General features: G+C 38.7%; 3 protein-coding genes across 4 annotated transcripts in view; 2 read left to right on the top strand and 1 right to left on the bottom strand.

Annotated features, from left to right (window-relative positions):
* Positions 1-27,572, bottom strand: part of slc43a2b (solute carrier family 43 member 2b) — a 186,837-nt gene that overhangs the window by 35,189 nt on the left and 124,076 nt on the right. The gene's annotated exons all lie outside the window — the stretch shown is intronic.
* paxbp1 (PAX3 and PAX7 binding protein 1) lies at positions 1,455-16,753 on the top strand. The gene is made up of 18 exons (XM_056247766.1): positions 1,455-1,858; positions 2,474-2,602; positions 3,156-3,338; positions 3,628-3,849; positions 4,080-4,180; positions 5,959-6,182; positions 6,636-6,825; positions 10,597-10,720; positions 11,246-11,348; positions 11,824-11,939; positions 12,034-12,233; positions 12,335-12,485; positions 12,609-12,730; positions 14,850-14,926; positions 15,070-15,136; positions 15,258-15,404; positions 15,493-15,647; positions 16,028-16,753. Exons 1-18 carry the CDS (start codon positions 1,582-1,584, stop codon positions 16,143-16,145), a joined length of 2,706 nt encoding a protein of 901 aa, XP_056103741.1. The 5' UTR covers positions 1,455-1,581; the 3' UTR covers positions 16,146-16,753.
* The window catches only part of slc7a1a (solute carrier family 7 member 1a), a 29,453-nt gene continuing 21,586 nt past the window's right edge, over positions 19,706-27,572 (top strand). The window contains exon 1 of one of the 2 annotated variants that reach the window (XM_056247769.1): positions 19,706-19,843. The gene's annotated coding sequence lies outside the window, so the exon portion shown is untranslated. The remainder of the gene's footprint in view (positions 19,844-27,572) is intronic. The other variant, XM_056247770.1, reaches the window with a different exon arrangement.

Below are 27,572 nucleotides of genomic sequence, written 5' to 3'. Positions count from 1 at the left end.
CTCTGCTGGTCCCGTCCAGTCCTCCCGAGCCTTCTCCGCTGGTCCCGTCCAGTCCTCCCGTGCCTTCTCCGCTGGTCCCGTCCAGTTCCCCCAAGCCTGTCTCTGAACCCGTCACTCCCCCCAAGAAAATTTTGGGGGGGGGATATAAGCCACCCGAGGGACAGTCTCCACCCTGGCCACCTGAAGTGGCCTCTCCACCCTGGCCACCTGAAGTGGCCTCTCCACCCTGGGCACCTGAAGTGGCCTCTCCACCCTGGCCACCTGAAGTGGCCTCTCCACCCTGGCCACCCGAGGGAAAGTCTCCACCCTGGCCACCCGAGGGAAAGTCTCCGCCCTGGCCTCCTGCACGTCCTGCTCCGCCCTGGCCTCCTGCACGTCCTGCTCCGCCCTGGCCTCCTGCATGTCCTGCTCCGCCCTGGAGGCTTCCTGCTCCGGGTAGGCCACTCCCTCGTCAGCCTCCAGGGCGCCCACCCCCCCACCCTTATTGATGTTACTCGGCGCGAGGACGCGCCTTGCAGGAGGGGGAGCTAATGTTACATGTATGTCCTGTGTTGCCCCCGTTCTTTGTGTATTTGGTTCAGTCCTGTTTCCAGTTTCCCGCTCCTCGTTAGTGTTTAGTTTATTCACCTGTGTCTAGTTCATTTGCCCCAGCTGTGCCTTGTTTCCCTAATCTGTTCTCTGTGTATGTAAACCCTGTGTTCTCCCTCACTCCTTGTCGGTTCTCGTTCGTATGTACGTTTGTGTATGGTGTGTTACTGTCCCCCGTGATCCTTGTTTTGTTATTTAGTAAAGTATATTTGAATTGGACCTGTTGACTGCTGCTTCTCCTTCAACCTGCACCACACCCGTAACACTATTAAAGCCTGTGCATGTATGATTAGCTAAACCATTATATAAAATTGTATATATAAAATAAATAATTCTGGTGCCACCCATACATTTTTTAAATCTCCATTATTACAAATATTAAGAAAATTTATATCAAATATTTTTTACAATTCAAAAATATTTTTTCTGTTATTTTTAATATGAAAAACCCATTCCCACCACAAAAGAATAAAATATTTTGAATAAAATCAAATGCTTTGGTAAATCATAATTATGACATATAAAGTTACAATTATTACGTTAAAACATATAAGTTAAAACACATTTGACAATAAAACGAGAATCAACATTGCCTTTTCTTTTCGGAGATGGCCAGAACAATGTTGTAAAAGCGACATGGAGAATTGCGATTTTATTAGCCTAAATATCGTTACGGTATTTTATTGAGCAGATAAACTGCCATTATGTAGCTCCTGTATCTGAAATGCAATGTAAAAATATAGGGCGGGGACTTAATTCTTTAAATCGGGAATTGATTGTATCATATTGCTGTGATCTCATGTGATATGGCACCTCTCCTCTAGATGGCAGCAGCGAGTTCCCGCTGCTGCTCTGCAAATCTAACATTCACAGAGGTACTTAAACGTTTCCGCAAAAGCAAAATGGTGGATTTGTTATCATCCTTGGCGCCCTGCAAAATAAAAAAAATCAGTCTGTATATACTATCCTAGAGGCGTTGCACACTACATAACCATGTTTAAGAAAGCTAAGAGGTGCAATTTCAGGCGGAGGAATGAATCGGACGACGAGGAGAAAGAGGAGGTCCAGCAGTCCGGCGGGCCCGGGGCTGAAGAGTCGGCGAACCCGAGCGAGTCCAGCACTGGTCCCGCTCCTGGAGCAAACATGCTGAACAACCACGGGAACGGGTTTCAGCCCGGTGCTGTTAAGGTCAATAAAGACCTTAAGAAGAGAAAGAAGGAGAACCGAGAGGAACCTAAAGCGAGTCTGCTGAGCTTCCACGACGATGAAGGTGCTTATTAACTGCCATTAAAGACACGTGTAACGTAAATAAATCTACGTAAAAACAATGTAATGTTGCACATATTGTTCGTGTAGAGTTTTTGCGGTACAGTTCATTATCTAATTGTAGTCTATTTAAATTATATAACAGTTCGCGTCTTTAAAGTGACAGTCAATAACCGAAAACACGAGCTACTTTGCATATTATATTATCTAGTAATAGTGATCAATTAGGACTCAGGGCACATATTGGAATATACTCAATTGGCTTAAGACCATATGATACAGTGATAAGAATCAGAATTCCCAGTCAGGGCAAAGGTGGAAATAGCTGTTGAGTCGATTCTTTTCAATTAATCGGTCGAACTGGTTCACGTTATTCATTATTGAATCAGTCTGAAATTAAATGCTTTTAAAAATCCTTATCCAGTATTGATACAAATAGATTGACTGTTACATTCATTTATCAAAGTGTGAGGTCCCTGAAGAATATTTTGAAGTTGTGTCCCAAATGACATGCTATCTAAAGTCTTTGATAATACACTTTGCACCTTTACTATGCATTATGTACTCAATCGTCTAGTGAATGAATTTTATAGATTCACTATATATCTCTCACTATTAGATGACACTGATGTGTTCCGTGTGAAGAAATCCTATCACAGCAAGAAGATCGTCAAGCAGCTGAAGAAAGAATACAAGGATGATTTGGAAAAGACCACCACTGCCATACCAGAGCAAAGCACACGCATTGGTACTAAACATCTTTCTTTTTTTTTTTTTTTTTCATATCATGGATTTCTATAAAGCAGAATCAGGGGACTGCTTTGTGTTTTTAAATCATCAAATTTTATTAAGAAAATACTTTGTTTGCTCCCCCCACTCTTAAGTTGTAATGGTATTTACACATAAGAATAAAGCACTACTAATTTTTGGATTATTGCAAGATAACGTAGTGACCCCAGTGCAACAAGGGGGCAAAAGGAGGCATTTCCTCCTCAGATCTGATTTGTGCCCCCTCAGTTTGATTTTGTCCCCCCTCTCCACCCCTGAAACGCTATCAGTTTTAACCGTTTGATGCGTACAATCGCACCAATGTGATCAATTGCTTATACCTGAAGAATTATGTATGGCCCCCCACCAGTTTGTTTGTCCTGGCATCGGCTCTGAGTTTGACCCCCTTTGTTCTAGAGTTATTATTTTTATATGGTGATTTAGCCTTCAAAAGTATTACAACAAACCCTCAGTAATCTTGGCTATTTACATAAGTTTGTATTCTGGCTCACTGGTTTGTTTGTTTGTTTCAGGTGGACCTGCTTATAATCTGTCAATTAAAGAGGAGCCCTTAGTGGGCAGCAGAGCCAGCAGTGAACAGGGAGAAGAAGAAATGGAGGTGGACAGCAATGAGGAACAGGAAGAGGAGGGCGAGCAAAGGTCTGCGGGTGGAGCCTTTAGCCAAACTCTGTCTGCCCTCAGCTCACTTAGACCAGGTAAGAGTTTCCATGACATCCAGACTGGACCTGTAGAGCAAGTCACAGGACCAACGTCAGCATGATCAGGCTGTTTTTGCTTATTAAACACTTCAAGGTTGGAACCTGCTGATGTGTATTGTGGTTAAACATTGAATGTTGTTAAACAACGTATGTGATCAAATCCACTTTTTTATATGGCAAACAAATAGCTTTTAGTTCGTTTAGGCTCTTTCTGGTTAAACTAATTCACATGAAGGTGATTTATTATTGGTCTAAACACAATGATTAGAGTCATACGTCTCAACAGGTGAGATCCCCGACGCGGCCTTCATTCATGCAGCTCGTAAACGTAGGCAGATGGCTCGAGAGCTTGGGGGTGAGGCTCCGTTGATCGAGAATGAAGCGACGAACAAGCGCCTTGTTCACGAAGATGAGAACGGCGGCAGTGACGACGATGAAGATGAGAAGAGAATCAACTTCAGTGGAGTCAAGATAAAGACTCAGAGGCAGAAAATAGCGGAGGAGATCGGTCAGTTTATGCATGTGGGAGCAGTTCAGAGCTCTAGTAATCTGAAACCTGTTCTCCAGAGGGACTGTCCTTGTAATAAATGTCATGTCACAAAGTAAAAGTCACACAAAAGAGATTAACTAGAATAACTATAAATAGGAATTGTGTGAGAAATCAGATCCTGGTAGAGATGTGCACTTACCCATAATCTGACCATAGTGTTTGTTTTGGATGTGTCTGTTGTGATTCAGGTATTGAAGGCAGTGATGATGAAGCTCTAGATAATGGCCAGGATGAGGAAGTGAATCGCTGGGAGCAGGAGCAGATCAGGAAGGGCATTAGCATCCCGCAGGTGAGTCGGAGTATCATAACTAGGATATATGACAGCGTTTCATAGAATGGAACAGTGCCCATCCACTTTTTCAGCGTCCTTGGTTCCGGAAGTTTTTTTTTTTTTTTTTTTTAAGTCTTCATTTTAAGAGTTATAAACCATAAACCAAACCAACCAGATACAAGGTGAATCACAACACTAATTTGAAGCAAAAACCTTCATTTTGACCCTTTATCAGAAATGATCTATTTTTAAGGGCCACTGTTATGATTGTAGCTGCTGTCAGACCCAATACAGCTGACTGCTTCATCTTTCAACAAAAGTTTCTTTGCAAACTCCATTACACTGTGCCTTGTTTACAAAATGGACTGCATTTATATAGCGCTTTCACAGACCCAATGGCCACCAAAGCGCTTTACATATTGCCTCACATTTACTCATTCACACACCGATTGACAAAACCATTTGCAGTCAAATTCTCCAAACAAACAAATAATCATCCGACGCTATCCATGACAGCATTAAAAATAGAGATGCACCGATCGATCGGCCAGGGACCGGAATCGGCTGATTTTCCGCATGATCGGTCCGAATCGGTGACCAACCAGGTCACAACGAAATTGTCAAAATGCCCATCTTGGTGAGGTCAACAGTCAGTTTTGGAACATAAGTAGTTGAGAAAGATAAGACATGCTGTGTAAGAGTATATTGGATTCGTGCATAAACTTTTAAAGTGACAGCAGTCTAATATTTCATGTCTGTCATGTTAATCAAAGAACAAAAGACAAAGAGACTCACTCTGCTCTTGACTGAATAAGTTTTATAACTTTAATTGTAAGCTTTTATCAGTATTTAATTTTTACAGGGAAGACTATCCTGTTATTTTACATTTGATTACTTTAATTTCTGTAGTGTTTCTTACCTGAATAATAACTGAAGTTAGACCCATCTGAAAAACCTAAAGCCATGTTAATTTAATTTGTCTCTTTATTCTATTGCATTTTTGTGCTGTTGTTTGCAATTTGCTCTTATTTTATTGCTGCCATTTTAATTTCTTTTTTTTTAATGAAAATAAATCTTTGCTTTAAGGAAAATTAGATTTTTGTTTGTATATGCTGTCAATTATAGTTCTTAGAAAGAAAATAGAAATCTGCAAAAATCTGTATCATTAGGTCACACTTACAAAAAAATCGGAATCGGCCAAGAAAATTGCAGTCAGTGCATCTCTTAATTAAAAATTAACCAACCACTTGTTCCTGGACGCTGGTATCGTTCTGAAGTCTCTACAGAAATGAGCTGTTTAAACAGGACGCATCGAAGCAAACGTCCCATTACACTTCCATCTACTCTTCCATTTGTCCTCATCGGCAGACTTGAGTGCTTGGATTAATTCAAAAAGTGAACGGGCATCTGTATACTTTATACAGTGTCAGTAATTATAATGGGTTCTATTTGCATTTGACGTGGCGCTCGCATCATGTAACGACAGTGGGCGGGGACTATCATGCAGTGATGTAAAACTATTTGTCATTGATCAAATTTTAAAAATGTTTCTTGAACTCCAAATAGTAAAAAAAAAATATTTTGCATTTGTCACATAATCCTTCAGAAATATGCTGTGTTTTTAATCAAATAAATGTAGCCTTCAAAAACATTTGACAAAAGCCTTTCTGGTCCTAAACTGTTGAATGAGACCAGCTCTGTTGACATTCCCACTGTGTACTATAGTTTGCACTTTGAAATCGCAATATTTAATGCTTACACCAATCCTTTTGTCTCATCTTGTTTTGATATTTTAGGTCCAAGCCACCCAATCCGAGGATACAACCATGTATTACCAAGGCAGTTATGATGCGCAGCCATATGGAGCGTCCTACGCCATGCCGTTTAGCTACGCCACCATCGCAGTTGGAGCCGACAACAGCAAGACTTTGAAAGCAGAGCCCTCAGTTCCTTATCCCATTCCCTCTTGTGACCTGACCCCTATAACCACAGATCTGGTAAAGAAACGTCTCAAAGACAGGTACGGTCTGAACTGCCTTCTCATCGGCGGTCACTGTAACCCCTCAAATTGCCAGTTCAAATCTGCCCAGTTGGTATTTCCTAGGAGTTTAAATAACCAACACTTCATAGTCTTTAATGCCCTGATAATTGTCATGCACGTCCCATAAAATTGCCCTATTCAGACATTGGAGATGAAAGCTTGTACTTTGGACTTCCAGCATAGTGAGGATACACACAAGACACATGTCTCCTCACACGTTGTTCCTGGTTAATTCTGGGTATCCCTGTTTCTGCCGAAGTGTAATATTTCTTCCTCCGGATGGAGTATTTGCAGATGCTAAAATCTGCAGCTGTTTTACTGACTCAATTGCATTGTTTAGACCTAACCGTCTTCATCAGGACATGTGCGACCCTGGCGATGTCCCCATACATCACTAATAGCAAACCTCTCTTTGACTCCCCTGTGCACCAGGCTGAGCTTCATGCGCCAGGGGCACAATTCCAATGCCCGGCGCTTTGAGCAGATCCAGGAGGAGCTGGAGGCCTCCAAAAAGACCATCCAGCTCCTAGAGGGCTCCTCACAGGAGGCCGCAGACAAATATAGATTCTTGCAAGAAATGCGAGGGTATGTTGGAGACTTGCTTGAGTGTTTCAGTGAAAAGGTAAGAATGAATGCATTTGTTTTTATGTTGCTGTTGTTTGTTTTACTCACTTGTTTTTAAGTTTTTAACTTTTTTTTAGACCTTGATACTGTATTTCTTTTGGAATGATTTCAGTTTATTGGATGTTGCCTATGTCAGAATTTTGTGTAGTTAATTAGACTTTAAATGTATTTATCTCAACTACAATTACAGTATTCGTTTTATAATACCATTAGTAGTAAAAATAACACCAGTTACTTGTAATGTGTATATATAATCACATAGTTCATGTTTATGATGTTTGTTAAACTCATTTTCAGCAGTCCACCAGGTCATATTTTCCATCAGATCATGGATTATTTTGTTATCTTCCATATTTTTCCCATAGCTGATGCAGCAAGAGATTCTTTGTGTTTCTCATTTCTTTCAGCTATAAAGAGGCACTATAGACAAATCATGGTGTCCATGATGATGCATTGGGAACTAACATGGCACCAAAAGTGTTATTAGTTGAAAAAATGCCTTTATTGTGATTTATCTAATACATTTTCATGTTATTTAGAAAGTAATAGTTCAAACTTCCTTTTTTTGTGTGTGTGTGTGTGAGACTTCCAATTCGTTAGGTAGCTAAGTAGCTTGTTTACGGTGTTGTTGAACCATATAAAAAGTAATAAAAAGCCCAAATGGTAAATCTCTATTACAGTGGACTATACTGCCCTTTTAAAGGCAAAATGCATTAATCAAGCATCTGTATTAAGCTCTCATTTGAATGCCTGCATCCTGATTGCATTATCTCAAGGTTAGCTTGTCCCAAGAATTTGTTAATATCTACATTAATTTGTGGTACATGTATATGAAAACTATAGAGTGCAACATTCGGGTACCAAAAGTTAAAATACCATTCGTTTTCTCCCTAGGGGAATTGATTTTGTAATAACTTTTAAACTACTGTGAGCTTGGAGCCATGAGGTTAATTGATGACATGCTGTTGTTGAAGCCATCAGCATGCTTTATTTCAAATTGTTATTTTTTTTAAATCATGTTTTACAGTGGAATTCTTGGTGAAAAACTACATTACCATGATTTATAGAGACATCTCCAATCAAAAAATTGCACCAAGCAAAAAAGTTGTTTTTGCGCCCATCCGTTCCAATGAAACACTGCATGATAATTGATGTACTTATCTCCCTGCACTTTCACCCCTTATTTACAATTCAAACGTCTGTGGCACGTTACGGCTACAACATGGCTACCGGAGCTGATCACTCTAGGCAATGCTTGTGTTTACACCAGCCACGATGCGGCGCGTTTCAGAAGCGGCCCAGCTTCGCTAAAGATAGCCACCGAGCCTATTTTCGACGAATGCCGCGTCCAAGCCGCACCGTAAATTCAAAATAAAAGTCAAAAAACAGTGTCAATTTCAAAATAAACACGTCGGACAGTCAAATCACGTGGTCTCACGCATCCAGTCGCTTCGCTTCTTTACGGTGCGGCTGCTTGGACGCGGCATCCGTCGAAAATGCTCTTGGTGTGAGTTGGCACCGCGTGAAGGACGGAATAAAACCTTGTCGGAGCCGTAATGCGCCGCAGACGTGTGCAGTGTAAATAAGGGGTCAAACTGCATAATATTTATATATTCATATTTTGCAATTAATGTAAAATATAATGTTTCTATTAGTGCTGGGCAACGATTAAAAAATTTAATCGTGATTAATCGCATGATTTTCTTGCGATTAATCGCATTGTTACGCGCAAAATTGAATAATGAATTCTAAAGTAGTGTATTGCGCACTTTTGATTTAAATGTACTGCTACAAAAGTGCAATAACATGTGGTTTGCAAAAACTTTAAACAAATAAGGTGCTTTTATACCAGCAGTATTCCCTTTACACAGTATCAATAAAATATTTCTTGTAAATCTCACCTTAAACATTAATGTAATCAAATCAAATATTTAAACAAAGCTATTTGCCACTGCCAGGGCATTACCTTTTATCTAGCTTGTTAAAAGAGTCCAGTTTTCTTGTTGTTGTTTTTTCTGAACAGGTATCTTGTATCAGGGAGCAGCAGAAACAGTCTATGTAGTCAAAGGGTCATGATCACTACTACAGAAATAAGTCGACCAACGTTACTTCTCTGATAGCAGCTTAGGTTTGGTCATGGCATGCCATGGCATGGTTTCCCATGTAAGATTACATTAAACATAGGTAAAGTCAATTTATACTTCTGCGTCGAACTCACGCCGTAGCTGTGTAGCGCGCGTACCCTGACGTGCATCTCTCCAAAAATGTAACGTCAATTCTACGCGTACCGCAAGCGCTGTGATTGCTAGAACCGCTCCCCGGGTTTCACACTCTCCCTCTGCATGTGTAATTGCGCGTCAACGCGGACAACGACGCAGATATATAAATGAAAACCAACGCGTGGTCTATAGCGTAGAGGCTCCGGCGTAGGTCCGAGCAGAAGTATAAATCAGCCTAGAGTGAGGTGAAGTGGTCGAGCACAAGGTGCAGCGACAAGCGGGTGCGTTCCTGTGAAACTGTTGCGGTCATGCTCGCCTCACGCACGCGCCCGCGCGTTGCCGAAGTTGAATTGTCTAACTTTGAAGCGCAGCACAAATCATTGGAAGAGAGACTGATCCTCGGCTCGCTGTTTGTGAGTTTCCAGAATCTAAATAGTTATCAGGACATCAACAGGAGGGAATTCACATGGCAGAGCATCCCCGCTAAACTAAACGCAGGCCTATCAGGTAAAGTTATGTATAATTTTAATTTAAGTTAAGAAGGCTACAGCTGCGTAGCGCACAGAAGCCGTTGCCATGGTTACTATCCATAGAGCGCCTGTCATTCACTCGCGGAGCGCTGTCTCCCTTTCTGTTCACCTGAGAGAACCTGCCAAAGCCTCTCCACTGCTTGTTTGGGTGGGTTATTTGCTGGCTGACCAACATCCCACCCCTCCTGTGATCATGGTTTGACTGTAGGCCTATGTGTATTCAGAGCCAGTGAGCAACGGACTTTCAAAATAATAATAAAAAAAAACTGCGTTAACGCGCGATAAAAAAATTGTCGGCATTAATTAATAAATGCGTTAACGCGATAATAACGCGTTAACTTGCCCAGCACTAGTTTCTATATACACAATCAAATTCGTTTTGAATTTATTCATCATTTTTAATATCAATAGTTCTTTCCCCACGTTAAATCCATTATTGTATACAGTTATGTATCTTTGTCTTTTTTTTTGTACTATTTTCAAGTACTTTTTTGCTAATCAATGTTTGTAATGTTGTGATTCACCTCGAAGCTGGGTGGTTTGTCTCATGGCTTTTAACTCTTAAGGACTTTTTAAAAATCCCTATGGGAAAAATGAATGGAAAAAATACTTCAAGGCAGCTGAAAAAGTGAATAGGCACTGTTGCACTCTATTAAACTCCTGACTGTGCAACCGTCTTTGATTCTGTACTTCCTTTTGAATAATTATACGTCAGTTGTGTTGTTAACCAGCTGCATTAAATGAAAAAGAGCTGTTTGTCAAAAACAACATACAATGGCTTTCACAGAAGTTTCATACAACTCAGCCATTTTCTTTTTTGGCTCATAGTAAGGTTAATACCATGAAGCATTAACACAAGGGGAAGCCAGTTTGATCCAGCTTTAAAGGGCTTTGTGTCTAGGGTTATTTAATTTGGCTGCTTTCTCTCTCATGCCACAGCAGAGCACACTAAGCCCCTCGTCTCGGTCTCCGGCCCCTTGTCTTTGGTTCAGCTGTCACAAAAATCATCGTATCTTTCAGGTGCCTGTTATTCTGGAGCTAGAGGTCGCCATGCACCAGTTACTTCGGCAGCGGGCGTCCCGTCTCGTCCAGAGAAGACAGGATGATATTAAAGATGAATCGTCGGAGTTTTCCAGCCTTTCAAGTCAGTCCATCTTGAAGGTTTTTATTTGAATGGCTTCATTGTTTTTTTTTCCTTTCCATTTTTGTTATACAGTTATGATTAATTGCACATCAGAATAATACACACACTGTGTGCGTGTCTATGTGTGCGTGTGTGTGAGAGAGATTAAGAAAAATTAAAGTGTATGTGGCTTTCGGATGGTGAAAGCTTACTTGCTTCTTATTTATCAGTGATCACACTGATACATTGTTTAGATGCTGAGCAGGTAAGTGATTAGAGGAGAGTTTCCATCTCAGCCCAGTGAAATTGAGCAGGTGTAAAATTAACTTGTAGTTGGAAATTAGTTCTGATGACATCAGAAAAGCGGAAAACCACTGTGCATGAAATTAAAATTACATTTTTACTGACGTTTGTGGAATAATGCATGAACATCTAGTACGATATATTAATGAGTAGGTAATGACTATTAGATCTGTCAGTATAGGTTGTAACAGGGCTGGTGAGTTCAGCTTTACTGAGGGTTAATGTCTGTTCTTTCTGTTTCAGGTAAGGCTGTTATGGCCCCTAACCTGGACTCATTCGGTCGAGATCGCACAGCCTATCAGGAGCTTGCCAAGCAGAGGAGGATAGCTGAAAGAGAAGCCAGACGGTATGCAAAAGACCCTTGACTATTAGTGTGTGAAATACACCCTCTAAACTAAAATAATGCATTAATTTATTATTGTTTTATTATTTATTTTTATTATAACTTCTTTTTATTTTTTTATTTCTTTGTTTTATGTTTATATGGAATATTTGTATATTCCAAATCTAGTAAGAATGTTCTAATCTCATCAGTATCATTGTCATTAGCTTTGAATTGTAACCTGTAATGGCCAAAAATGTTTGGAAATGTGCAAAAGTGAGTGTTATAGTCACAATGTCAGTCAGGCAGACCGAGGAAGTGGGCCTTTTAACACTGTAACTGAAATATTTATTTTTAAACTAATCGAATCAGGTCATAGTGAATCTGAAATAAATTGAATCAGAAAATCTGCATCAATTCCCAGATCTACTTTAGGCAGACTTTCTGTGATGTATTTCAGTTTTAATAATTGTCAGTCTGTTTCGACACATCCAAACAGAACCCGTCGGAGACAAGCTCGAGAGCAGAACGGCAAGAGAGCCGAGCATAAGGAGGGCCTGTCTAGTGATGACGAAGAGACGTCCACTGACATCACCAGCTACAACCTAGAGAGAGGTGACCAACCTTACACATACCATTACAAGATTGGCTTTTGCTGATTATGTTTCAATCTTTTCCCGATTAACCTTTTCATCTTTTTGATTTCCAGATCGCATTTTAAATGAGTCAAAGAAGGTTTTTGAGGACGTGGTGGAGGATTTCCACTCTCTGGACAACATAAAGTCTCACTTCGAGACCTGGAGAAAGCTGTATTTTACATGCTACAGAGACGCCTACATCGGACTGTGCCTGCCCAAACTCTTTAACCCCCTTATTCGACTGCAGCTCACCTCATGGTCTCCATTTGAGGTACAGAGAGCATGTAATTTCCACATTTTTGTGATCTGCTTTGCATCGTCTAAACATTTTAGTCTTTAATTGCCAAAATGATGCTATTTGTATCTATGCAGGTGGAGTGTCCCAACTTTGAGTACATGCTGTGGTTTGAGTCTTTGCTCTTTTATGGCTGTGAGGAGCAGAGCACTCTAAAGAAAGAGGAAGAGATAGATAACAGCCTGCTTCCTGCTATCGTAGAAAGAGTGCTTCTTCCTAAACTAGCAGGTTAGTCTGTCCATTTCCCATCTTTGTAAAGGTTCAGTTCTTACTCTAAACTCAGAACAGCATCTCAAACCTAAATCACTCTTTTAAAACATGATTTCTGCCCTTCATGTCACTCCCCCTCAGTGCTGACGGATCAGGTGTGGGATCCGCTCTCTAGCAGTCAGACGTCCAGACTGGTGGCTTTCATGCAGAGGCTGATCAAAGATTATCCCACTGTGCTGCACGGCGACAACCGCAACACACAAGTGAGTGAAGAGATGCGACTGTAACGGATTAGCTACAGGCTCTTATTTTTGCATTTCATTTTCATTAAAGCTTACCATATCATCAAAATTATGGGGCCTATAAATTATTAACATGATCAAAACTTTGCTGTAAAACCTGTTGTACACCATCAACTACATTCTTTTTGTCATCTGTACCACAACTAGTTGATAATTTTTAGCAAGTTAAAGGCCTTTTTGTATAATTCTAAAATCTTTCCTCTTCAGTTTATGGTACATGTGTCTTTTTACTGTGAAATCACATGGGTTTAATACTCTAAACATTAGAATAACTTTTATATTGCTAGTAATATTTCAGGATGAACACTTACTGACCTGAAGCAACTTATTTGTTTTTAGAAAAATAGTTTAGTTTAGTGCCCGGAACTTTGGCTTCACTATACACCACACACAAGGACACCAGCACAACATAACAATATACATGAAAGATATAAAACAATGACATTCCCATGTGTACATATACAATGTATGCATACATATCCACCCCTACTCATATTCATATCTTCTTAACATTTAAAATTCTAATGGCAGTTAAATCGTTTTAAAATGTGAGTATCAAATATAATGCATCAGCCTTTCGAGGTACATTTTTTTTAGATCTCTCAATCATCATTGTATTGCATTACATTATATGTTTTACCCCCAAAACGAAAACTACAGAGCTTTGATCATAAAACTAGGCATTTATATATCATCTTATTTGGTGATCTAGAGTGATGACAGATATTTATATGCATTTTGTATGATATACTGTTATAAATATATCACTGATATATATTTCAAGCTTTCAGAATTTCATCTTACTTACTGGCCATATAAATATCGGCAACCGCACCAAATTGCATATTTTTTACCTCAGTTTTTTTCCGCCATGCGTATGTTCTACATATTCTCCTATATCATACTACGTGAGCCATAAAAGTCTGATGCATCGCATATGCAAACTTTTTTTTTTAAGGGGTCATATAATGCCATTTTTGTACAAGCTAATATGAATCTTTAGGGTCTAAATTAAAAGTTTATAATATACTTTAATTAAAAATTCTCATTAGTATTGTAAGAAAACACTTATTTTACCTGGTCAAAAACAGCTCTGTTTTCAGCAAGCCGTTTCAGTGCATATGACTTTAAATGATAATGAGCTTTGCTCACCCCGCCTCTTTGTTCTGTGCGTACACCGTTTGTAACACAATAACCATAATGCGTTGTTCATTATAGACGTGGGATTATGAATTATATTGAGAACGTCGTACATAGAAAACATGCCGTAATGTATCCTGAGTGAAATCCTTAGGCGCATTCATTGTGAAGCGTGCAGCCAGCGATTTGCAAAGATTAATATAAATATTAATATAAAGGTTAATAAAACGTTACACTCACTTCAGTTGTTCTAGAGGTGCAGCAGGAACACGAATATCTGGTACTGATCCTTTTTTCATGAGCAGCAAAACCAGCTTTATACTGACCCTCGTTTATAAAGCAGTCTGGTGAGAAATGATTCGCGCAAACATGAGAGCATTGACGTTGCTCGTGGGGAATATTCCCTTCGAAAACAAACTCAGCCACTGCGTCTTCAGCGGTTCGGATTTAGGAACATTAAAATGACTGCTGTGTTCGTTATTACACCCAAGAACAGAACACCACAATCGCTTAGACGCCATTCTGCTTATAGACAGTGCTCCAGCATATCAACAATGACCGCGCCGGTCCGCACGGACTATGATTGACTATGATTGAAATGCTGCTGTCAATCAACAATCGTGGGAGGGGCTTCCGACCGTGTGACGTCACACGGTCGAACGGCTTGATTTGAGACGGGAAAACATATAAGGAGATTTTAAAAAAAAACACTGGATGGATTTTTATCATTTTATGATGGTTGTGTACAGGCACTGCCAAAACACATTTCAGTACAATCAACTTGTAAAAGTGCATGTTTCAATTATTTGACCCCTTTAAGGATTTAAAAAAAAATATTATGTCTAAAGGCTCAAACAACTTTCATATGTCAGGATTTACAGGCTTAAATTATTAGTTGCATCTGATTGTCATTGAGAAACAAAAATCTAATATCTTTCAGGAGCTTCTAAGGACCATAGTCATGCGAATTCGACGGACTCTCGATGATGACATTTTCCTGCCTCTGTTTCCAAAAAAGTGAGTGAAGGTTGAATCACTCATGTTGTCACTGTTTGTATATGCTGCTCTTTGTATGTATCTTCTAGATTCTGATTGTGACCGAATATATTGTGTAAACTGATAGTGTGATGCTGAAAATGTTTTGTTTTCTCCTCTTACAGTGTCATGGAAAACAAGAACTCTGGTCCTTACCTCTTTTCCCAGAGGCAGTTTTGGTCTTGTGTAAAGGTAAGTCTAGTCATGCTTAAATATTCTGGAGACTTTCTGTTGTCGTCTAAATCAGTTCATCTATATTTTTAGTTACCATTGTTCAAGCTTATTCTCTGCTGAATCTCTTTCTTGTGTTCAGTTACTTGGGAATATCTTAATATGGGACGGGATCCTGTCTCTGTCAGCGCTGAAGGAGCTCGCCGTAGACAGCACACTAAACCGCTACATTCTCTCAGCCCTGCAGACCACAGACGCCAGCGAGGAACATGTGGAGAAATGCCGCAGAGTATGACTTTTTTTGGAATTAATATTCATATAAACGGTGTTTACAGATGAAGTCATTCTAACCCTCTATTACCCTAAACTGCCTTCAGGTGGTGGAGTGTTTTCCTGTGCAGTGGTTCAGCAGTCTGAAAGGACAGCAGACTCTTCCTCAGCTCGAGAACTTCTGCAGATTTTTGAAACACCTGGCCAGCAGTCTGTACCGCAGCTGCGTGGCTGGATCAGACGTGGAGAAGAGGACCGTGAGGTAAAGTGGTTTCTTATGCTAAGTCAACATCTCTGTAGATGCCACACAAAGATATAACAGATATTAACATAGTATAAAAGTATGATAATGGTTTTATATAAAACAGGGGCCTTCAGTGGGAGTCTAGGCCTAGGGGATCTGCCCACTGATTTTAATGAGGAAAAGAAAAATATATATTAAAAAACATCAAAATAACACATTAATTAACATTGGTTGTGTGTATACATATGTTCATATGTTTCATGGTTCCAATGTTTATAAAGTAAAATTAAGATGAAGCATGTAAGTTTATGTATATCAATAATAGTTATTTTAATTGCTCTGCAATGTAAGCATTATCTCTCAATTTTTTTATTAACAGTTCTTGTTTCTCTACATAGGGAACAAATAAAGGATGTGATTAGGCTTCTGGGACGACTCAACGCTTTAGACCACGTGATCGCAGTTGCTTCAGAACATGGCATTAAAGATATAAAGACTCTCCTCGAGAACAAATGAAAAGCAAACCAATGGAACACCTCACTGGCCATTTTTGGATGGACCACACTGTGTAAATACTGTGAATATTGTACATTTATCTGTGTGGCTGAAGGGTTTTCTTTCGAGGCACATTGGTGGACTCTAGTGATGTTTCACCTTCAGGAAACTGAAGGTCACTGATTTGGGTTTGAAGTGTACTCTGCTGTGTTAAGACTTTTGTAGTCCCTTACCTGATGAGGCGTCACTTCTTTTTACTTTTTTTAAACGGATGGGATCTCTTAGTTGGATCTTTTAACTGTCAATCACTCTTCAGTACCTGCAAGAAAATATATTGGTTCTGTACACTTTCCCCTCCCTCAAAGGCTGCAGTTTGAGAGCAGGTTGCATACAGCATATTGTCAACAACGTTCAAAAAATATTTATGCACAGCCATGGGTCAAATGATCCAGCATCTGTGCCCATCTCAAAAACAGAGTTTGGTCTTGCTCATGTGCCAACCTCATCCCTAATTAAACGAACATGACATGCTGGCAAACAAAACCACGTGCTACTTTAATGAATGTACTTATTTTTTGTTGTTTTCCTGAACCTTGAAATGATTTGCATAAATAAAGTGTTAATGATTATTCAGGATAAATTCCTTCCTTATATACAGCGTAGTTGTGACCTCACAATTGCGATTTCACATTTGCAACTTGATTTCTTTAATTTACTTTTTTCTCGTATTTGCAACTTACAACTATGTATCTTTCAGTGCAACTTATTGTAATGGCAACTTTATTTCTTAAAATTATGACTTTCAAAGTGTAACTTTCGTTAATTTTTTCTCGTATGTTTTTACTTGTTGAAACAGCAATTGCACTAGTTATGCAGTAGCACTAGTTATGTTACATGCAGCCAGTTACTAAGGTGTTTGCCAATTTTACTTTATAGTTGTCAGCAATTTCCTCAGGTGTCTAGGTGTGGTTTAGCCTGAGGTAGAAAGTGATACATAATTTGATTCTATAGAAGCAATTTGTTTAAACCCAGCTAGATTTTAATTTTGAGTTTTTATGTATATGTAACTTTGCCGTAAGGAATTGTCTTTTCCTCCCTAGTGGTTTTTCATTATTTTTAGTGGACAGTCACTAAAGGTGTGGAGGCTCCTATTGTTTCTGTCTGGGAGTCTATGGCAGCCCATTAACCCTACGGAGGGGTATTTGGCAGACTGAGAGGTGAGAGTCTGAACTTTGCTGGTGGTTTTGATCTCAAACCCTCTAGTGCCACCAACAGCTCAAAACGGCAATTTTTCTGATCTTGAACCATGTGGTCTAGAAAGGAATCTTTTTTTTTTTCTTTGTTGCTTGGCTTATACGAATGAAAGACCATTTACGCCACAAGAAAATAATCATGCTTTGGTTAATCAATTATGACACGAGTCAAAATTATGAGACACTAAAGGAGTGTTCACATTAGCTAAATTTTGTGAGCAAAGACCATTATCGTTAATAGTGTAGTGATTCATGAAGCACAGCTGACACAGAAGTCACTTCCAAATCAAGCAGCTTTCGGTTGGTCATCGTGACATTGGGAATCTTTTGTCCTAATGCAAAATTCTTGATTGTATGGATTACCGTTCTTGAAATGACTGGAATTCGCCTGTGAAAATTCAATCAATGACAGTAAATGTGACCGCAACTTAAAGGGATAGTTTACCCAAAAATGAAAATTACCCCATGAATTACTTACCCTCAAGCCGTCCTAAGTGTATATGACATTCTTCTTTCAGTTGAATACAATCGGAGTTATATTAAAAAATGTCCTGGCTCTTTCAAGCTTTATAATGGGAGTGACTGGCTGTTTATGTTTTGAAGTCCATAAAAGTGCACCCATTCATGATAAAAGTAATCCCCAAGGCTCTGCGGGGGTTAATAAAGGCCTTCTGAAGTGAATCGATGTGTTCATGTAAGAAAAATATCCATATTTAAAACTTTATTGATTAAAATAACTAGCTTCCAGCAGACGGCCTACGCAAGTCACTTACGCCAAAAGAGTAACACTTGACGATGTAGGAGTAGCGTAAGCTTTGATGCCTCTCGCGGTTCAAACAAACGGCTGGGCAACAAACTCAAGCTCCTCCGACATTTCTCTTTAAAAATTCTCGACTTCTAATTCGTGACTATCCTCTGCGCTTCCGCGTTCATCAATGCGTCACTCATGCGTCATGTCAGGGCTTACTCTTTTGACGTAAATCAAAGCTAGAACGCATCGCTTTGCTTCAGAAGGCCTTTATTAACCCACCAGAGCTGTGTGGAGCACTTTTATCATGAATGGATACACTTTGATGGACTTCAAAACATAAACGGCCATTCACTGCCATTATAAAGCTTGGAAGAGCCAGGACATTTTTTAATATAACTCCGATTGTATTCGTCTGAAAGAAGAATGTCCCTTAAGATGGGTTGAGGGTGAGCAAATCATGGGGTAATTTAAATTTTTGGGGGAACTATTCCTTTAAGTCATAATTATTAGAAGTGCAAATTGATAATGACCTTAATGACATTTAGACTTCAATAATTATTATATAATTGGCTTATCTCATAACTTGGACTTGGTATGCCATACTTTTTACTTTTTTATCATAATTATGAGCTACCAATGCATAATAATATTTTTTTTTCTGTGTGTGTTGGAAATGGGCTTCCAAAAATGCATACCTTATTTACATGATCTGAGATTTCTTATTTTATTGAAAATCTACTTCTTCCAACCACTTCTGTTTATCAGATCTTCACTTAATGTGGCTTAGATCTTCATCATCATATTACAGTTCTGCCATTTTTTTTCTTTTCAAACTAAGCATCCATGTTCGATGCCCTATCAATTTTGTAACAGCGTTACCTATTGAGAAAATGAGGAATTCTGACTCTGTCATTAAATGGAATTTCTTAAAATAATCGTTAATAAAATAATGCACATTACTCAGCGCTAATTTGTTAGGCATACAAAAAGTTTTTTTAAAAAGTTATATTTTTAGTTTAGTCTGCCTCAGCGGTCTAACACCACTCGTCAATGTCAAAATGATCGAAATGGCCAATCAAATCAAAGTAGGCTTTACTGTTAACAGAAACAGCGCGAATTTCAGCGCCAAGCGCGGCAGTTTAGTGAGCGAGCAGAGACTGTTTAAAACGGATATAAATAGCGAAGCATTTCATACATGTCAACTGTTTTGCGATAGAAATGTTAAACGACCGACAGTAGGCCTAATGATGCAAAAAATCAACTTTTTTTCTCAAGCATTTCGATTCGTGTATCGAGTGTGACGAGACACAAAACGGTTTAGGTTTTCAACATATTAGGCATACTATTAGGCATACAAATAAAAGTATCTACATGTAAATTATTGCAAAGTCAAAATTATTTTCCAAAATAATTAGACCTAGAATGTTCTTCACTGGTCTATTTCTTTATGCCTTGTAAAAATTTCAGTTTCTCTCCAGCGAATAGTAAAAGTCGGGAGGAGCATCTACAAAACCTCAGTGAAACCCGATCCATGTACCTTACACATCACAAATGACCCCACACACACACTCACACCACCTGTCAGGAGACTCAGCCCACATAACGACAGACAGAAGCCTCAGCTGGAGGTGGAGGACGACACAATCTGAGGGAAGTTTTCCTGCAACGCAAGTATCACTGGATCCAGTCTGATCTGCGCCGAGACCAGCTGCACGGTAAGACCCAACATCTGTTTCAGCTAACAGTTTCCTTCCCCGGGCGTTTTTATAAAACTTCCATCAGTTATGGAAGTTTATTTGGTCATTACGCTCTTGCTATAGTTATTATTAAAGTGAAAAGTGAATCAACTGGAGGTCCGCGGTAGCACATGGTGGTTTAATTACTTGTATGCAGCGCTCCGTTATCACGCAGGGCAAGAAAACGTGGAACGGGGCGCACGGGGTCTCCCGCCTTCTAATGTGGTCTGTCCTGCAGGGGGAAAGAGGGGATAGCTGCGGACATTAAAAAGGATTTTAGGTTATGTAAAGCTGCCGCTCCTAAAGCCTGTGGTTTAGCTACTGTGAGACGCGAGCTTGCAGCGTTCTGGTTTATTTGTATCGCGTCGAGCGCGTGCAGTATGAACGTTATGGGGTTTTAATCGTAATTTATTATTTTGACCATTATTTTGTCGTTGCACAGTTCCTTTGCTTATTATTTAAATCACAAGAAATAACAACAGACAGGTCATCATATGCCAAAAAACATAAAATAGAAAATATTTTTTTTTTGTTATGGATACGCATAGGCTATTACATGTAAATAAAGTAATGACATGGTAAAATGAAATATTTAAAAATAAAATAAGACTAAAAAATATTAATAAAAATAGAATACTATAAAATAATTAAGTAAATGTGGTTATACTTCACATAAGTCTACTTGTTTTAAATAATAAAATGCAGGAAAATACTTTGTAGGTAAATCTTTTCTATTTATAAGTGATACCGGAGTCTCTTCTTCTAGTAAGAGTAAACTGATCTAAAAGAGCGGCATGTCACCTCATGCCATAAGAGATGCAGTAGCTAGTCTAAAGATATTACTGCCAAAACGATCAAAAACATTTAAACAGACAGTCATTATATATTTTATATTAGAATCATTTTGGATATTTTGTTCAGTTGGTGAAGATTAAAACAGTCTGAGGGTTATACACTTTTAGTGCTGCAAATATATATATATATTTTTTTAAATGGTTAAATAATTAATTTTATTATAAATGTTAATAAACAATGTTTTTTCATTGCTATATGGAAAACATCGCACCATCAACACTGACTAACTCACAGCATGAGCTATATTTATATGTAAACAATGCTCTACCACGTGAAGTTTTCTGTCCAATGGGGCCAGTAGAGGGTCTTTATTTACTACAGCTGAGTCACTATGTGAAATGTTTCTTCCTCAGACGACCAGATGGTTTCTGCAACAAAGAGCTCTTTTAATGCTCCTGATTGTTTCAGTAAGTCCTCGCTGGCTCATTGTAGGACAGAGAAATTATACATTGTCAAATATTTAGTGGCTTTTAGATGAACCTGTTGAATGTTTCCATATTACATAGATCACAGCCAAGAGCATAGAAAACAGCTCTGATGATCTTTGACCGTTTGTAGTATGTTCTTTATTTGCTTTTGGATACCATAGATACTACACTAAAATATTTATGTGTGGGTGCGTGTCTGAATGAATCCCAAACTGATGTTGTTGGCCCTCATAATATTATTACATCCCTTGAAAGGTTTTTATTGTGATGGTGCAATGTGAAGATCACCACAAGAACTAAAATTCTTTATTTATTTGTCCTCTCAAACCCAAAGTAATCAGATAGCATGAGAAATAGCTATCTAGTAGGAAGTAGAAGTGTTTCGCTTCTTTATATCTGTGATTCGCGACCTCATGGCTCATCCTGCAGGTTTTCTGTGTTATGTAAACTAATTGATTTGTATATTTCTCGTAATTTGGTCACGTGTATTATCTATGCCCCCAACATATAACGTGTTACCTGACATCCCACATATAACGTGCTTAAGTGGTGGCCTAGTGGTTTAGAACCTGGGCTGCTGTCATAAAGGTTGCAGGTTCAGTCCAAGGCATGTAATTCAAAAGGAATGAGTGGTTAGCTCACAATCACCCAATTAGGGTGTCTGTTGTCAAATGTGAGTAGCTAGATCCATTTGAAGCAATAAAATGCATTAGAAAATGGTTATAAACTAACCATTAGATTGTCAACATTTATGTTAATATTGATGTTAGACTAGTATATCTTGGTAAAAGGTTTTAATCCCACTTTTGCTGCAATATCTACATTTTTCAAATTATATCATGACTGAGAAATTAAGTCGCAGTTGCCAGATCTGAAGCCACAAGCACAATAAATAACATTGCAGTTACGCACAGTAAATTCATGTTTTTTTCTATAAACATTGCAAAAACTGCAAAAAGGTGTTTAGATGGGGTTATTAATGCTAAGGAAGAGGTAATATTCCTTATTTCTTAAATTATTTAAACTTGTTCCAACAGATGTTAGCACACATTAAAGGGTTTAATTAGTTTACTCAAAAATGAAAATTCTGTCATTTACTCATACTAATGCCATTCCAAACCCATAAGACTTTCGTTCATCTTCAGAGCACAAATGAAGATCTTTTTGATGAAATCTGAGAGCTTTCGGTCTCTTCATTGGAAGCTATGCAACGAACACTTTGACTCTTCAAAAAGTTCATAAAGAGATTGTAAAACTAATCCATATGAATCGAGTGGTTTAGTCCAAGTTTTCTGAAGAGACACTACCGTTTTAATATACAGTATGATGATGAACAGATTTGATTTAGGCTTTTATTCACACATAAACATGGATCAGCGAACAGCCTCTCATTTTGAGGCCACAGACAGACATTTAGTACCATAATCAGTATTTGCATCAAATTTTTGGTCAGTCATTACTCATCAGTAAAACATTGTTTGAAAATTACATATTTATAATATATTTTCATTTCACTTTTATTTTATCAGTCAAGTCACTTGAGAATAGGCTTGAGCGGTAATACGGTAATATCGTATACCGCGGGATCTAAAAATAGCAACGGTATCAGTTTCAATATCGTCATACCGTCATAAAAAAAATCCAATGCACTTATATAGGAGACAAGGATTAAATATTAAATATAATTTATTTAATGGCTAAAAATGCTTATGTGTGGTTGTCATCACGTGACAGTGTGGAGGAGAAAGAGTGGGGGAGAGAGGGGGAAAGATGGCAAGTTGCGCACCGAGTGACCTGGTCTCGAAGAAGAACACGACTTCTGCAGTTTGGCAGGGATGGGCATTTCAAGCAAAAATAATATTTGAAGATCGCCTGGTATTATTTGATTATTATTCGAAAATCGCACCCCTCCACCATATGCACACACACATGCATGTAGGCTACACAGCTATACAGCGGAGCGGTGTGACACTTAAATAGGCTATAAGTAAAAAAAAAAACGTATTTCTTTTCATATTTATGTTTAATAATATAATGTTGTTATTTTTTTATTTCATCTATGTTGATTATATGAAAAGGAAACTGCATGAGATGAATAAGATAGGATGATAAGATGCCCAATATCGGAAAACATTTGGAATGGGTCAGACATGATTTTTGACCACTTATTACATTTTGTTTTCAATTCAATTCAAATTTATTTGTATAGCGCTTTTCACAATACATATTGTTTCAAAGCAGCTTTACAGAAAGTGCATTTCAGAAATGTACATAGAAGAATATAGTTAGTTAATCATCATGTATTAATTTAGGGCATAACATATCGCCGGCGTCGAGTCGTCTCATCGCAGGTGTTGGGGCATCTGAAGTCTCCGTGAGAGGCTTTCGTTTTGTAGAAAGCCTTTCTTTAAAGTGAATTTCGTTTTGTATAAATTGTATCTTAATTTTAATCAATGTTTCATCAACGAATTGCCTGGAGTAATAAATAAAAGCATATATATTAGACAATATAAGCCGGACACGGAGGCACCGGCGCGTGAACTGGAGCGCGTCTCCTAAAAAAACGAAACTCAGCGTATAAGATAGATGCCTTAAATATCTGAGAAGTGTATATATATAGTAAGCTTGAAATGTCTACTTTTAAACAAAACAATTAAAAACTAAAAGAAATGGGCTGCTCTCTGTGTAGGCTAATTCATATGAAGTGTGCATTTCTCTCTATGCGTGTTCACTACTGCGAAGATGCGAGTCTTCATCGTAAACTTTATCTGTGCAGCCACTGACATAGAAAGTTTTTCATTAATAAACAATTCAAATGTTTCATGCATTATAATTACTTTTGCCGGTTCTTTGTGGCAAGCTTTATGCGTGCTTTGAGATGCAGAATAGGCAATATATTACGAAAACGCTCATTATGGTTTAGCATTCTCTCCTATATATATTTAAGTAATTTAATCAATATAAATATGTGATTAGACTAATGGCTTAAATCAACTACTACTAGTCAACTAGAAAAAAAAACCTTTAGTCGTGCACGGGCAGCCCTACTTCACATGTTTTCTAACCAGCATGTCACTGCGGGCGTTCTGAGCGCGCGACGCTGAGTGGACTGAGCACGCGGCGCGGGATCTTCAGAAATGCGCTCTCTGCTCTGGAGGAAATATTACCACTCCGCTCGCATGCTCTGGTGTGAGACAATGTGCATCTTCTCCTGTTGTCTGAGAGTTGATTGACAGCTTTTAGATGCATTATTGGCATCGCCACCCTCTGGTTGAACGTGTCACCACCGCATCAGAACGGAAAACATGGGGATTTTTTTAGACAATAATCCCACAACCTATTCCATATTCTATAATAAAATCAAATATTCGAAAATTGTGACTCATCCCTGCTCAAACCAACAGTTTGGTGATGCCTTCTGAGCCTTATGTCATAATTTTGAATTATCACGCGGTAATACCGTATACCGCGGTAAAATAGGGAGGAGGTTTGACGGTATCAAAATTTGGATACCGCCCAAGCCTACTTGAGAACAAATTCTTATTTACAAACAGCCTGGCTTAAATATTTAATATGTATATAGGTATTTAATATATATAAAAAAAAATGGACCTGCCACCACAGCTGGAAAAAATCCTAGAGGAAACACTGTATTAATGTTTGATTAACTTAGCCATATAAATAAATATATACAGTATGTCTTTTATATATGTGTGTATGTATATAGTTTATATACATAAACAATTTTGATTTTGTCAGTGTTAAATTTAGTCATTGTTAATATAATCAGTTTTCCCCCCCAGTTCATGGTGTGAGACTAAAATTAAACGTTGCAGGATAAGACATTTTTAGGATAACAACATTTTGAGAACAATTATTACAGTATCTCACAAAAGTGAGTACACCCCTCACATTTCAGCAAACATTTTAGTATATCTTCTCAAGGGACAATACTATAGAAATGAAAGTTGGATATATTTTAGAGTAGTCAATGTGCTGCTTGCATAGCAGTGTATATTTACTGTCCTCTGAAAATAACTCAACATACAGCCATTATTGTGGCAACAAAAGTGAGTACACCCTAAGTGATAATAGCTGTACGTCGTTTAACCATGGAAAGCCACATGTCCTATTCATCATGTTCATGTTTTTTGTCTGCTTGACAGGAACTTACAAATTTGTGTATCTTGTATTAGAGCAGTTCAAATTTGAGCTTTGAGTTCAATTCTCTCATACTGACCACTGGATGTTCAACATGGCACCTCATGGCAAAGAACTCTCTAAGGATTTGAGAATTAGAATTGTTGCTCTCCACAAAGTTGACCTAGGCTATATGAAGATTGGTAACACCCTGAAACTGAGTTACAGTACAGGCCAGGGTCATACAGAGGTTCCACTCGTAACAGGCCTAGCAAGAGTCAATCTAAGAAGCTGAGTCCTCGTGCTGTGCCTGACGGAACCAGAAGCTGGCTTCAAAAAACAGACGCATGAGTGCTGCCAGCATTGCTTTAGAGGTTGCAGAAGCGGAAGTTCAGCTTGTCAGTGCTCAGACCATACGCCGCACACTGCAACAAGTCGGTTTGCATGGCCGTCGTCCCAGAAGGAGCCTCTTCTGAAGCTGGCTCACAAGAAAGCCCGCAAACAGTTTGCTGAAAGTAACCTGTCCAAGAGCATGAATTACTGGAACCATGTCCCGTGGCCTGATGACACTAAGATAAACTTGTTTGGCTCAGATGGTGTCCAGCATGTGTGGCGGTGCCCTGGTGAGGAGTACCAAGAAAATTGTCTTGCCTACAGTCAAGCCTACAGTCAAGCATGGTGGTGGTAGCATCATGGTCTGGGGCTGCATGAGTGCTGCTGGTACTGGGGAGCTGCGCTTCATTGAGGGAAACATGGATTCCAACATGACCTGGGACATTCTGAAGCAGAACATGATGCCCTCCCTTCAGAAACTGGGCAGAACGGCATGATAACGACCCCAAACTCACCGCCAAGATGACAACTGCCTTGCTGAGGAAGCTGAAGGTGAAGGTGATGGAGTGACCAAGTACGTCTCCAGACCTGAACCCTATTGAGTACCTGTGGGGCGTCCTCAAGCGGAAGGTGGAGAAGCGCCATGTGTCTAACAGTCAGCAGCAGACCATGATGTCATTATGGAGGAGTGGAAGAGGATCCCAGCGACAACCTGTGCAGCTCTGGTGAATTACGTGCCTATGAGGATTAAGGCAGTGCTAGATATCAATGGTGCTCACACTAAATATTGACACTTTGGACACAGTTTTGACAAGTTCACTTAGGGTGTACTCACTTTTGCCAGCTATTTTGACAATAATGGCTGTATATTGAGTTATTTTCAGAGGACAGTAAATATACACTGCTATACAAGCAGCACATTGACTACTCTGAAATATATCATCCAAGTTTCATTTCTATAGTATTGTCCCTTTAGAAGCTATACTAAAATGGTTGCTGAAATGTGAGGGGTGTAGGGGAGTTTGTGAGATACTATTATAGACTATTTGTTATAAAAAAATCAACCCAAAGTCTAGACCAGTAATGTGCTATGATTATTAGGGCAAAAGTTACATTTATTTAGGCTATTATTTATTTATACATTTATTTACACTACAGATAGTTTTAATGCATTTTTTTGTGCAAAAGTGAATTACAATTACTTATTTACTTGCTTGCATTAAAGGATTTTTCAAAAATGAAAATTCTGTCATTATTTTTTCACCCTTAAGTTGTTCTAAACCTGTATACATTTCTGGTAACACTTTAGTTTAGGGTCCATCTCTCACTATTAACTAGTTGCTTATTAGCATGCATTTTACTAGGATACTGGCTTTTTATTAGTACTTATAAAGCACATATTCATACCTTATTCTGAATGACAACATTCTACATCCCTCAATCCTATCCAACACCTAAACTTAACAACTACCTTACTAACTATTAATAAGCAGTAATTATGAGTTTATTGAGTCATAGTTAATAGTTATGGTTAATAGTGAGAATTGGACCCTAATCTAAAGTGTGACCGAATTTCTTTCTTCTGCTGAGCACAAAAGAAGATATTTTGAAGAATAGCGGTAACCAAACAGTTGATGAACCTCATTGACTACCATAGAATGGGAAAAAAAATACTATGGAAGTCAATGAATGGGGCCCATCAACCATTTGGTTACCGCTCAAAATATTTCTTTTGTATTCAGCAGAAGAAAGAAATTCATACAGGTTTGGAACAACTTGATGGTGAGTATAGTATGACAGAATTTTCATTTTAGGGTAACTTTAAATCTAATCTGAGTGCATGTCCTCTTCAACCTTTTAATTGATAGTCTTTTGCATGTCTCGTTAGTGTAACTATGGCCTGTCTACATAGAACGTGCTTCGTGTTCATGGGAAGGTTAGTAGACAGTGTC

This window comes from Rhinichthys klamathensis, unplaced genomic scaffold (assembly GCF_029890125.1).
Source record: "Rhinichthys klamathensis goyatoka isolate OS25496 unplaced genomic scaffold, OSU_Roscu_1.1 h1tg000050l_1, whole genome shotgun sequence".
In the NCBI taxonomy this organism is placed as follows: domain Eukaryota; kingdom Metazoa; phylum Chordata; class Actinopteri; order Cypriniformes; family Leuciscidae; genus Rhinichthys; species Rhinichthys klamathensis.
This window is presented reverse-complemented; position numbering and strand designations above follow the sequence as displayed.